Source organism: Primulina huaijiensis, chromosome 10 (assembly GCF_012295235.1).
Source record: "Primulina huaijiensis isolate GDHJ02 chromosome 10, ASM1229523v2, whole genome shotgun sequence".
NCBI classification, from domain to species: domain Eukaryota; kingdom Viridiplantae; phylum Streptophyta; class Magnoliopsida; order Lamiales; family Gesneriaceae; genus Primulina; species Primulina huaijiensis.
Genome location: NC_133315.1, coordinates 11,767,643 through 11,781,659, shown reverse-complemented (window position 1 = coordinate 11,781,659; position 14,017 = coordinate 11,767,643). Strand labels below are relative to the sequence as shown.

The 14,017-nt window shown below is 35.8% G+C and overlaps 1 protein-coding gene across 2 annotated transcripts in view; it reads right to left on the bottom strand.

Moving 5' to 3' along the window:
- LOC140986754 (uncharacterized) overlaps window positions 1-14,017 on the bottom strand; it is a 42,027-nt gene that overhangs the window by 15,999 nt on the left and 12,011 nt on the right. For both annotated transcript variants that reach the window (XR_012176971.1, XM_073455100.1), the window contains exons 3-16: window positions 13,565-13,702; window positions 7,787-7,897; window positions 7,620-7,670; window positions 7,415-7,515; window positions 4,912-5,005; window positions 4,162-4,293; window positions 3,806-4,069; window positions 3,614-3,692; window positions 2,594-2,682; window positions 2,421-2,504; window positions 2,193-2,267; window positions 2,046-2,093; window positions 630-725; window positions 255-484 (exon numbers count right to left, since the gene is read on the bottom strand). Coding sequence is in view for 1 of the 2 variants with exons in the window: in XM_073455100.1 (XP_073311201.1) it covers window positions 255-484; window positions 630-725; window positions 2,046-2,093; window positions 2,193-2,267; window positions 2,421-2,504; window positions 2,594-2,682; window positions 3,614-3,692; window positions 3,806-4,069; window positions 4,162-4,293; window positions 4,912-5,005; window positions 7,415-7,515; window positions 7,620-7,670; window positions 7,787-7,897; window positions 13,565-13,702 (1,592 nt within the window). In the remaining variant the exon portion in view is untranslated. The remainder of the gene's footprint in view (window positions 1-254; window positions 485-629; window positions 726-2,045; window positions 2,094-2,192; window positions 2,268-2,420; window positions 2,505-2,593; window positions 2,683-3,613; window positions 3,693-3,805; window positions 4,070-4,161; window positions 4,294-4,911; window positions 5,006-7,414; window positions 7,516-7,619; window positions 7,671-7,786; window positions 7,898-13,564; window positions 13,703-14,017) is intronic.

Below are 14,017 nucleotides of genomic sequence, written 5' to 3'. Positions count from 1 at the left end.
AAGGATAAACAACTTTTAAACCCCTAGATAATTGTACTTTTGAATGACGTGTTCATAATTGAATAATTAAACTAGAAATTCGCAACACACCCAATTGTTCAAGTTAAAGCCTTTGGAAAAATTAGGAAGAGAACATGAAGTTAAATATTGTCTCAACATGAACTTAAATATTTTCTCAACATGAACTTAGAAAATTTTGAAAGTCGTGATGAACCACGAACACAAGTTTAAATACAATTCACGGTCCCTATTACCTTGGAGCGACAGATCCACGCCTCCATTCAGCTTCCAATGATGAAAGCACCGCAGACTTTCTTATTGCAGCGCGAATCACATCTAATGCAATAGCACAATTTTGTTCTTGATTTTCAATAAAAAAGGAAGACGCATTTCCAAAAGCTATCATGCCCTTTAAGGGGATCAAAGCAGGATCGAGAAAAGGTTCCAGCATCTCCACCAAGAAAAGTATCTGATGCTTTGCCTCCTGTAATGCACGAAGGCCGTGCATAAGCAACCAGAACAAAAGAAGTTTTTTTTTAAAATTTAGATATCAGCCATGAGGTCCATGGTAGAACTTTGGAGCAAGACCTACAATTTCCTTTTTAAATTTTTTCTACTCATGGAACTACCTTATAGCTTGCCAATACATCATCCATGTTTCCAGATAGTGCCAGGACGATATATTTGAGGGCGGCACGTGCACGGGACAATGAAAACCGGGCACCCTATGCAAAATGAAACAGAAAAACTTTTAATGCTTAGCAATCATGGCTAAAGTATCAGTCTGTAAGCGTATCAAAAAGATTTGTTTTACAAAGCTTTTCACCTATAATTTTTTGATTAGAATCTAATCTGAATTCTTTGGATCACGAGGTCTTATGTTAACACCCATAACAAGTACATGGCCACTCCAACGGAAAAAACATTCTCTTTCAATCATGTTGTAGAGTGCTCAAGGTTCTAAAAATTGCAAGGCGCAAGTCGGGAAGCGTCTAGGCGTCGCTAGGCAGATTCCACGGTATCAACATAATAAGATGAAGTTTGGTGTGTTAGGGAAAGCTAACAAATCACATTTCTTGTTGTACTTTGGTTTGGGACCTATAAAAAAAATATCGTTCATTTTATCCAAAAAAATTTTCAAAAAAAAAACACAAAAAAGCCAAAATAAAGTAATTTTCGGCCGCCTAGGCACTGGGCGCAGGCCAACCGCACCGAAAATGTGCTAGTCAGCCAGCCTAGGCAGCTGAAAATTACTATCTTTTTTTTTGGGGCTTTTTTTATTTTTGGGCTTTTAATTTAAAATTAAAAGCCAAAGGCCGATTTATAGAACACTGAGAGTGCTCTAAGGACCTTCCCCGTAAGGATGGATAATCTATCAGTAATAGTATCCACCAGTGGAACTGCACTTTGCTTTGACTTTGTTAAGCTACAAAAGTAACAAGAACTCATCTCTATGCAATACACAAATTATGCATAATCTGCTGATAGAACACTATGTTTTCATTAGAATTTCGAGTTACGTCCGAATTCAGATTTTATTAGCTAGTCACAGTACATAATGAGGAAAGGAACATAGTGGTTCTGTTTATAGCATAAAATTCATAAAAAAAACAGAGGCTCCTAATAGTTTTTTCTCTTATATATATTTTGCCTAGAGGGAAATGAAAGGGAATAAAAAAGTTTTATCGACGAGAATAGCATATATTATGAAGTCCTGGTGATGATGCTTTAAGAGAAAACAAAAACACTTAAACAGAGAAAAATCATTTAATGAGCACCAAGGGGTGACTTTCATGTACATTGAAAGATATTCGCTTTCTCTAGACATGTACATTATGTAATTAGTTTCAATGAAAAAGGCAACATAAATTGAAGTTTTCCTTAGTTCAAAAGAAGAGAGTGCACAAACACTTTCTTCTAAGTAATCTCTGCATTTTTCTTTCCTTTAACACAGGAAAAACAAATGATGGTGCTATATTCTACCAGCTGGAAAAGCAAGAGAAAGTCATCTTGGAATTCGGGGGAAAGAAAAGTTCGAAACATACCTGAATTACTCCTAAAAGGTCCTCTAGTAGCTCCAAAGTTAAGTCCACCTGAAATCCCAAAGCATAGAATGATAAATGACAACGGGTGGGTCCACCAAATGAGGCCTAAAACTATGTAGCAGATGATTAAGCAACAAATCATTCGACCTTTGCAATTATTTGAGCAATGCATGGTGCCAATACACCAGAGCACAAATCAATAAGAACGGATGCAGCCTTGACCTGAAAATACATTAAAGATTAAATCAGGTTATTTGACAAGCAAGAAGAAGAGGAGAGAATAGATCAACCCTAAAAAATATACTTAGGAACAAATCTATTGAGAAAAAAAAAATTAGTATTTTGAAAAAAATAAAGTAAAAAGAAGTAACTAACATGTGATGGCAAAAAAGAAGACAAATAGCCAGCACATGCACGAAGTAGAGGACGGTACACCAATGAAGATGAAGTTGCCACAATCTGCAATTACACAAATAAAAGTCAAGGTAGAAATTAGGATGGAGGGAACAATGGAAATCAAGCAGAAAGACATTTTGATCCATTAATACCTGACACAATGCATTTTGCACGAATGGTTGCTTCCAAAGAGAGAAGCTGTCATCAATTTGGTAAGGGCTGCTGATTACAGGCCGAAGTGCTAGATAAACATAGAACAAAGAATTGTCAGTTGAGGCCTCGAAATTCCTAAATGAGAGCAAGTTATGAAACCTAATAACTAGATTAGTAATACTATTATTTATGATTGTTTAAGCAAGTACAGAATAAAGCATCAAGTTTCGTAAATAAAAATATAAAATATCAATAGTCCATATCATGCTAAAATACTATTTTAGTTGCTAGATACGAAATTTCAAATACATAATCATTTGTACAAATGTTCTGATCTGAATGTCAGGAGAAACCTTCAGGTGTTCAAAAGAAATATACTCCAATCCAAATTAGTGACACTAGTAAAAAAGTAAACTGAATATGTAACACTCTCGTGTGCGAAAATACAATTTATGTTTTACGACACACGGAGCACATTAACTGATTAATCGAATTACAACTTGTGAAAGAGAAAACTTAACTTCAAACAATAGGAAACTTCCCTTCTCGTCTTTACAATAATGAACATGTTTCTCTAAAGATGTTTTACAAAAAACCAAAAAAAATTTATTAAAAGCACAAGGAAACTTGAGAGGGTCAAGTACTGTAGGCTCATTTGGATGATTATGTTATCTTTAGACCTGATTTGAAAATGAAAATAAATTATTTATACTTGTTGCCATGGAACAATTTTAGCACGGCAATACTTAGTACTCATGTTTTCTCTTAGCTATCATTAGGGAAAGATCCACATATTAATTCCTGTTGTTCCAAAGTTCAGTTGAATAAATAATTTTCTCAAAATTTTCTTCGTTCCAGTAAATAATTTGACAAAAATTAAAATAGTAAACAGTTAAGTAAAGTAGAATAATAATTTTCTCAAAGTTTCTCTGTTTCAGTAAATACTTTGACAAAAAATAACGAAACTAACAATGAAAAATGCCATAATTTCAATAGGAAACTGGAATCAGAACAAGGACCTGGAAGCAATGCTTGTATCAGTGGTAGCGCCAAAAAATAGTCTGCAGTGTTCTCTGCCAGCTTGCTACAGAGTAAAGGCTGAACAGGAATTTATATGGTAGTTCTTTATCAAACATCAAGACAACATACGTGAAGAATTATCACTATTGACAGTTTTTGTCGACAAGGCACTTCTGTTCCATTTAACCAACCTGAGATGCAGATGCATAAAGAACATGCAGAATCCCTTCTTCTACTGCCTCAGAATCTAAGAGATTAAGGTATGTTAAATCCCAATGATCATCTGGCATGTGAAACTCTTCCCCAAACAAGTTTGAATAGTCAGTTAAGGAAACAGGAGCAACAGGTTCAGGTTTAAGATCCTCTTCGGCTACAGAAGATGTAACATCGGAAGGTAAAGTAGATGCTTCTCTCCATGTCGTAGACTCTGAAAGTTTTTTAAGAATCCTTGATGCCTAAAACATGGCAAGTATCAGATAAAGAAAAATTAACCTGGTTAAATTTCTTTTTCCCAGAAAGCAAATGAAAAACAAGAAGCATATCTTACAAGCCTGCACAACTTCCCCAGGTTATAATCTTTATAAGCCTTTCTAAGCAATGTGAAGATTGCATCAGGACGAAATACGAAGTGACTAGAAATTGTTGACAACGAAGATGACGTATTTCGTGATCTCCTTGGCTGTGCGCAAAAAAACAGAGAATTTTAAAAGTATCCAATCACTTGGACAGTAGAGTCAAAAGAAAGTGGAATTAGTTGCTTTCACTAAACTATACAGAATTCCAAAAAACTTCTTGATTATTTCATCCCCGTTCTCATATATAAAACGCCAAATAAATATAGCTCAGTATCATGCATCAGTATGCCACAGTTAAGAGGAAAGGCAAGATATTTAACGTTTTCTACATGCCTCTTCACATGCAGGACTACTACTTCTACAGCCAAGCCAAGGTAGTTTCTATTGCATGAGATTAGTTGGCATTGAAAGTTGAAGCTAGATGCTTCGTAGTGTATCTTTTAACAAAGCTGTTTGGTAAAGAAAATAGATAATTATAAAGGAAATATAGAGTCATGCAGAGATAAACAATGATAAAGAAGATGCGTCCAGCTTGCACTTAATCTAGATAATGCAATAATCATCAATACATCAAAAAGGTAAATACCTTTCCTGTCGATACCTCGTACAACCAAAGTATTATCCAGAAGAAATAAAATTTCAAAAGAGAATATTCTAAAATAAGATAGTAAATAGAATTAAGTGCAAAATTTAAATAGAATAAAATGACTTCATGTGAGTACCTCAAAGTTGGAGGAAACCATCAAGGATGTCGATGGCAGATTGATCTTAGAAGCTTCATAGTCAGAAACATTGACAGCCATTTTCGCAGCTTCTCTGCCAAGACTTGGAAAACATTTGTTAACGAACTGTCTCAAAGAGAGTTACATGCCAAAAACTGACATGATTGTTTATGGAACAATTTAACTATATTTGCATCAAAAATAAAAAGCAGATAAGACTTGAGAGCAGCACCAAATAACTGATTTTCAAACATTTTGAAATTTTAAACATTGTGCAAAAACTATTTAAGAATACTGGGTACATTTGAAAAATAAAGGTTTGAACAAAGAGAACAGGAAGAGAACCTTCTTTGCAACATCTCAAACAATGGTAATTTCCCCAGCGATGGGATAGGCACTTTCCAAATAGTACGATAAGAAAAAAAAAGGATAACCAGAGAAGAAAGATTCAAATAAAGATTTCACATAAAAATGTCAAGAAGAATCACAAACCCACTCCCCCTTGTCTTGTACACCCTCAATTAATCTAACCATCTCTAAAGACTCAAGCAAATAACCTAATTCAATTTACTCCTCCCCTTTGAGAAAAATAAAAATTCCAAGAAAGAGTAGAAGAATTGGATGAAAAATTGAATGTACAAAGTGCGGATGATTATGGATCGACGAAATCTGGAATAAAGGCGGATAAAGATCCTGAAAAGAAAAATTCCCCCACCGTCTATCTTCCCAAAAACTAATCTTATCTCTCCCCTTGACCACCGCTCATACTGACCGAAGAAAAACCGGATAAATTCTGGAAATAAATTTCCGAAGACTTCTGAAAGTAACACTTTTAGCAATACCAGCATCCTACCGGTTATTCTGTGTCACATATTTGCTAACCACAATCCACTTCCATAACGACTCCCCTTCAGTAGAAAATCTCCACCACCAATTCCTTAATAAAGCATTATTTCTCAAATAGGTATTACCAATACCCAAGCCTCCTCTCTCTTTTGGTCTACACACTTGATCCCAAGCCACCCAGTGACCATGGTGATCCCCATCTGCTCCATCCAACAAAAAATCTCTCACAATCTTTTACATGGCATCCGCTACACCTCGAGGTACCCTAAAAAAGGACAAGGAATACATTGGCAACACATTCAATACCGCTGAAATCAAAGTCAAGCGTCCTCCTCTAGATATGAAAGCTTTCTTCCAACTTACCAACTTCTTAGTCATCTTAAAAAAGATTGGTTCCCAAAAAGAAACCTTCGAAGGATTTCTGCCCAAAGTAGCCCCTAAGTATCTTATAGGCCACGATTCCTTCCCACAGACAATTTCATATGCTAACATATCCATGTCCTCTGCTTCGCAATTGATCCTCAATAAATCATTTTTTTTCCAAATTGATCTTTAGCCCCGACATCTCACAAAAGGAACGTAAAATCTCTGCTAAAAATCTCAAATGATTCTCATTCTGCACAAAAAACAACGTATCATCGGCAAACTAAATATGGGAAATTTCCACCCTCTCTACCTGCTTCCCAACCTCTACATAAATCCATCACCATTGCATTGTCAACAATTATGCCATAACATCCAGCACAAAATTAAAGAGAAATGGTGATGATGGGTCGTCAAGTCTAAGCCAATTTTCATCTTTGAATTTACCCCTAGGTCTGGCATTATAAGAATCAAAAAAGATACACTCGATAGAAATCCCTTAATCCATTTCCGTCAATACTCCCTAAAACCTTTCTTGAGCAACACAAAATCCAAGAAGTCTCAATCAACATTATCATAAGCTTTCTCAAAATCGACCTTAAAGATCCATCAGCTCCTTTTCTTGATCCTATATTCCTCCACCAACTCATTTGCAATTAGACAACAATCAAGAATTTGTTTTCCCTCAATAAAAGCATTCTGAGAATATGCAATTATGAGAGATATTATCTTCTTTAACCTTAATGACAAAACTTTAGCAATAATTTGAGAGTAGAAAAACCGGGCTGATTGGCCGAAAATATTTATTTTAAACTGTTCTTGTTTTTTTGGTATCAAACAAATGCATGTCACATTTTTATTCTAATTCAAAAAATTCATTAAACACCTTCAACCTTCTGACTGCACCCCGACACTGCTGGTAAACTGAAAGTGAATTAGTCCGGCTAGGTGATTTTGTTCCATCACTCTCAAAGACTGCTCTCTTAATCTCTTCTTCTGAAAAAGTTTTCTCCAATTCTGTCATTCCTTCTATTCCCCACACCCAACCATCGTTTTTACTATACAACTATTAACAGAACATTTACTCACCATGTAAATATTAAAGGTCGCACACTCAAAATTTCACGAGTGTAAAATATTGTATTTTCCTGAAAAATATACGCATTCTTTTATTGAATATTCCTTAAAACGGGCCACATGATAGAAATATACTATCAGTCATCACGATAGTCTAAAGTAGAAAAAGGCATACAGACTAAATTTATGGACTTTAAATATAAATTAATTTACCAACCTTTCATTTGCAATCTGAAGGATTGGATAAAATGGACCCGAAAGCATTGCAAGAAAACGAATGGCAGGTTCTGCGCCTTCGGAAAAGCTATTAAGATCAGCCTGCACAGTAGCAATTAACATGCATGACAGACTTCAGTAATCTGAAGAAAAGAACAGCGATGAAAACCCCTTTCCATGTGTTAAGACAGGCTCAAAATCTGTACCTCAAAGTAAGGAAGAAATTTGGCCAACCTGCTCGTGATATCTTGAAGCAACTATAAATTAATAGTTAGAAAAGAAATCACAAAAGGAACAAAAAAAAGAGAAATGTCTGATTATACAAGAATCTAAGCAGCATCTCATGCACTGTAGGTACTTGCAGTTTGTTCACCTGAAGATGCATATCACCAGCATCTTGTTTGTGGGATATTATACTTGACAGCAAGTAGTTAGCCACTGGTTGAAACTCAGGCTCGAGACCAATAACTGGAACCCCAATAAGCTGTAATGAAGAATCATAAAACCTAGATACTGACATCACATTTTCAAGACATATTAACTGCCAAAGGTTTAATAAAAGGTCACTTAAAAAAATTTATATGTAACAGAATATCAACGATGAGAAATGTGTACGGTAATAATGGCAAGCAAAGTTTGCACACCATTCAAATTGTATCCAGGAGTGACTACAATCCCATATAATGAAAGAGAAGGTGTAAGGTCCAAAATTAAGACGACGTAATCCAACTGCATGTGAATCTAAGAAATAAGAAAAATGAGTAATTAATTATTTTAATTGCTTAATTAATTATGGGTCATGCATGCTTATATGCTAATCATGATTTTATTATAATCATGCAGAAAAAAATGTAATTTTTAAGGATTATTCAAGTGACGATCGAGGAACGGGGACCGAGGGCTGAAAAATGTAAAATGTTTTTATTAAATAATTGTTTTTAATTATTTAAAATATGAGTGTTGCTTTTTAGTATTTTTGAAAATAAGGGGTTTTGAGGTTATTTTATACGCTGAGACGTAAATTTCATCGGTGTTGGTTTTTCAACTAAAATACGAGCTTTTTGACAACCCGACTAATAAATTCATAAATTTACTTTAACAAAAAACTTTGTTAATATTTTATTTAAATCCTAAAGAGACTAATGGGCTTAATTTAATTGGCTTAATAGGCCTAACCTAGTTAGCAAATTAATTAGCTATTTAAAAGTTTTTAATCACCAAAACCCTACACTCCTAGCATCACAACAATCGGCCACCCATTTTTAAAATTCATAAACTCTCTCCCAAGACACCACACACACGGCCCGAAGAAAAATTCGAAGGGGCTCAAGGAGAAGATAGCCTAGGTTTCGTCCCGTTCTTCGTCGTCAACGAATATTCGAGCGTATAATACGCAAAGGCACGCCATAATTCTTCCTTTTCTCGTCTTTCACACCATAGTAGATATTTTAAATCATTGTGCATGAATAAACAAAGAACACTTGATTATATTTCGTTTTTCATGCATATGTGTTGTGTAAAGCATGGTTTTTAATTCCAAATTCATGTTTTATTGTGATTAAGTGGCTGCCATGATGTTAGGTTTGATCAAGCAAGGTTTATACATGATTTAAGGCCCTAGAACACACACCAAACTCACGGCTATCACTAAAGGATCAAGCTGAAACCGATTTTTGCTGTCATGGGGTCATGGGGTTCGGTTGTCATGTCTTGGCGGCTTGGCTTGGTTCGGCTAGGACCAGGACTAGCCACGGTTGTAGGGGAGTCGAGGGAGAGTCCTTGCCATGCTATGACTCGAAGTTGAGGGCTGGGGAAGGAGTCCTAGCAAGGGGTGCGTGCTGCGCAACTCTAGTGCAGCAGCACGCAGGGAGTCAGGGTTCGGTTTAAGGGGCACGGTGTGGGCTAAGTCAAGGGTTAAGGGTCCTAGGTGGGTGCACGGCATGCTGGTTCATGGGTTGGGTCGAAGGCTAGAGCCCTAGGCTCACAAACTTAGAGTCCTTATGCACTAAGGATTCTCGGCCGTAGCATGGGGCAACTTCCAGCTTTCGTTTTTGGTTTTTGGGTTGAAGTCTTGGCAAGCTTGGGGTCCAGTAGGGTACTTTGGGTTGTTGGTCAAGTTTTGGTTCGAGATGGTTCGGGGGTAACTCGTGAAAATCGAAAGTTGGCTCGGGGTCGAAGTTTAGGTGTCAATTAGGGTTTTTAGAATAAAGAAAATTGGAAAACGGCTCACGGGGGTCGAGTCGTGGTCCATAAGGGCTAAAATAATATAAAAAGACTAAATTTAGAATTTAGGAATTTTATATTAAAGTTTGGGATTTTTTCGGGATTAAAACACCGTCAAAACAATTAATTAATGATAAATGAGGAAATCTAATTTTTAAGCTAAATAAAATTATGAGAAAATTAATTTAGGCTTAAATAATTATTTGGGACATGCTAGAGTCAATGAATTCAAGAAAAAGTGAAATTCAAGAAATTTTACGTCTAGGGGTAAAACGGTCTTTTTACACCTAGAAATTAGTAATCGTCATGGCAGTGCCCTAAATGCTATTTTTATGATATCATGATTATTTTTAAATGTTTGTGAAATGTTCACGATTAAATTATGATTTTTAAATGTTCATGGGATTTTTATGATTTAAAGAAGACATTTAAAAGACATGTTGCATGCTTGGTTTCAAAAACAAAATGTTATGTTATGCATGATTTTTTTTTATAAAGTGATGAGAATATAAATGTTGAAGGAAGTGAAGTAATTGTGACTAATTCGATAATGTTGGAGATGTCGTGAGGGTTATGGTCCCAGTAGGAGCCCAACGATCGTATTTTCATCATTTCGAATATGTGGTAATGGTTATGTGGTAACGGATTTGTGGTAACGGTAAGAATGGGAATATCGTGAGGGGAAAAGGCCCCAGAGGGAGCCCATTTATGGGAAAAAGCCCCAGAGGGAACCCCGACGATCGTATTTCTATTCGAATAATGATAGGCCAAGGCCCAGTTGACCGGTGAGAGTGTTGCTGGTGTCCCCCGCCGCCCAATACGTTGGTTACATGTAGATGGATCCATCGACTCTTATGATCATGATCAGGAAAGTAACAATTAACGATCTGAATTCAACAAAAGAAAAGGAAAAGGGAAAAGGAAAATGTTTATGATCATGTTAAATGTTTTATGTCATGATAAGGAAAAAGAGAAAGGATTAAGATTTATTTATGCATGTCATGAAATGTTATTTTTACCTAAAAGTATTTTCACTGTTGCATGTGGTTTTATACGTATTATTTGTTATAAAGATTATGGTGTGTTGAGTCTTTAGACTCACTAGGTGTGATGGATGCAGGTGAGTTTGAGGGAGGTCTTGACGGATGATCTGATTGGACTGAAGGCGCACACAACCCGAGGACCAGCGCTTCTATTTTTCCGCACTTGTGTTTTTGACTCATGATTTACGTTAAAGATTTTAAGATTATTTAATTATGTTTTGAGAGATTTTTGTGAGGTTTAGTATGGGCTACACTTTTCAAACTATTGCTTTTTTTAGGTTTGGTAAAACATTTGACGACTTCGTTTTATGACTATTTCACTTGATTTTTAAAATGCTAGTTGGTTGATGTTTTATTTTAAAGGGTAAAATATTTTATAAAAATATTTTCATGGGATGGACGAAATATAGAAAAAAAATTCTAGTACTTTTAAATCAATAAAAAGGGAGGACGTTTCAGAAGGTATTCACTAGTTGTGATTGCAAGGAAATAAATCTTCACAAAAATTGCGATCAACATTCTGAGAGCTAAACCTAATTCTGTGGCGATTTTCTGATTTTTCAGCATGTCCTCCGAGTGCCATGACGGGCCATCTCACCGCTACAGCTGGACAAACCACCCTCCTCTGAGCATTCGCCTCCACCTTCGCTGTGTGCTCCAGCCATTATTTCCTCCCTCCCCCCAATCTCCTCTCCAATGCCTGACAGATTAGTCGATGATTTCTCCTTCAAGCTGCTTGACAGCATTGCCACTGTACCGTTATAATCGCCTCCTACACTCCCCGCGACAACTCCGTTGAATATCTCCAACCTTTTATTAAATCCCTCCTACATTTCGTGCCTTTACCTCAAAATTACCTAGTGAATTGATTCCCAAGTCTATCATGGAAGCACTAGTTATTCTTGAGTAGAAAGCTACCGTTATTGAAGAAATGCATGCCCTAAAACAAAATAACACATGGAATTTGGTAGAGTTACCACAAGGGAAGAATACTGTTGATTGCGAATTGGTGTTTATGATCAAGGACAAGACCTATGAATCCATTCAAAGGCATAAATCACATCTAGTGGCGAAAGCTTTTACTCAAACCTAAGGGATTGACTACATTGAAACTTTTGCCCCCGTCGCCAAACTCAACAGTGTCGGGATTCTTCTGTCACTGGTAGTTATCCTTGATTGACCTTTACATGAGCTCGATATAAACAAATGTCTTTTTCAATGGATAACTTCAAGAAAAGGTCTATATGAGTCAACCTCCTAGATTTCAACATAATATAGGTGGCAAGCTCAACCATTCTCTCTATGGGCTAAAACGGTCTCTTCATGCTTGGTTTGATCGATTTTCCAAGGTAATAAAAAATATTAGCTATATTCAGGGACATGTGGATCATACACTATTTGTCAAAAAATCACCATTCTTAGTTTATGTTGATCGCATCATTTTCACAGGTAATGACAATAAAGAACTGGAGGAAATAAACAATATGATGCGAGAATTTGATGTAAAAGACCTTGAAACTTTGAGATATTTTATGGGAGTGGAGATTGCCAGAAACAGAAAAAATCAATCTCCCAAAGAAAATACACTTTAGATCAGTTGAAAGAAACTGTTTTTTTTATAGGAAACTATAATATATTATAATGATAATAAAATTGTACAATAAGCGGATAAGCAATCCGCACGTTACAAGGGAAATAAAATCAACACTACAACGCCATAATCGCGACCACACATATTTCCAATCCCTAACTAAATCTAAAATACATAGATGTTTATACTCTGGCAATATTGTCGACCAACTCGCGACTCTGAATTTTATTTTCTCCCAGACTTCATCCACGGACTCCGATATCAAGAAATAGTGCTGAAGCAAAATACCAAGCTATGGCTCATGGAGTATGTAAACTCATTTGGATAAGAAGAGTGATAAAAAAGTTAAAAACTCAGTTTGGAGATACTATGTTAATGTACTGCGATAATAAGTCAGCTATCAGCATTGTTCACAACCTTGTTCATCATGATATGACTAAACACGTAGAGGTAGACCGTCATATCATTAAAGAGAGTGGATGAAGGCAGCATCGTTATTTTATATGTTCCTAATCTCACCAACTGGTTCATCTCCTTACAAAAGGATTGTTTGAACAAGCTCACGATTTTGTTGCACGCAAGCTTGATCTCATCAACATCTACAGCCAAACTTGAGGGGAAGTGTAGAAAATATTCAAATCACTTTGTATTTATCGTAAATTATTGTCCAAAATCAATGACGGATACCTGATACAATATAATCAATTACAATAAGTTATTTTGGCAGAATAGTTTCCTTTATTTATCTGTTCATTGTAACTCTAAATAGTGTGTCTTTCTCCTCTTAATTTATACCATGGAAAACAAATGTGGGTTAGTCCAAGCCTTGGCACATTCAGGAGTCCTTGACATTCGTCATTTTTTGGTTTATTTGGACTATGAGCAATGACTCTAAGAATCATGGTATTCTGATTTCCCCGGCCCAGATCTAGTTTCATAGTGTGCAGTTCCTCCATTTTAGTCTGGTATCTAAGGCCTTGTATTCAGATTCAGAGTTCAAAGAAAAAATAGAATGGTTCTTTCAAAATCCTTTTTGTCCAGATCAATAGTTATCCGGTTAAATTAGATTCATTTTGGAAACATTTCGGACAACAAATATGGCATACATTTGGCTGCTTTATTTCATAGTCAATGGCTTAGTATGTGATAAACACTATGACATTCATCCCTAATGTTCAGATGGACAAAAGGTAATCTAATTTACCAAGAAATGCAAATAAGACAGAGATATTCAGCTTAAAAATAATAAATATTGGTAGCAGTAGCATGTTATAGCTCAAGAGAGAGCTTTTACCTGAATGAAAAAAATAGCTATGGGGTTTCCACGCATACATGATAATCGCACATAACGGCATGGGGTATAGTTCATTGGGTACATCATGTCACGCCGAGGTGCTTCACAGCGGGGACGAACTTTTACAAAAGCCTCTGGCTGCGTAAAATATGTTGAAAGGACATATAAGGATAGCAAAATAAAAAAGTGAGATAACCACCACATTTATAAAAGTATAACTATTCAATAACAAAATTACAAGACAAATAACATTATAGCAGAAACCAAATACAAATCACATCATGCTATGAGTAATCAAGGAAAAGACATCCAATCCTTACACCTTAGCAACACTATAGGAGGAAAATACAGAAGCTTAAGATGACACAGGCTGTGATAATTTGAAAATGAAAGTAGTAAGTGAATAAGAATCTAGATTTGGAGCATTAACTAGATTATGATAAATTAGGAAGG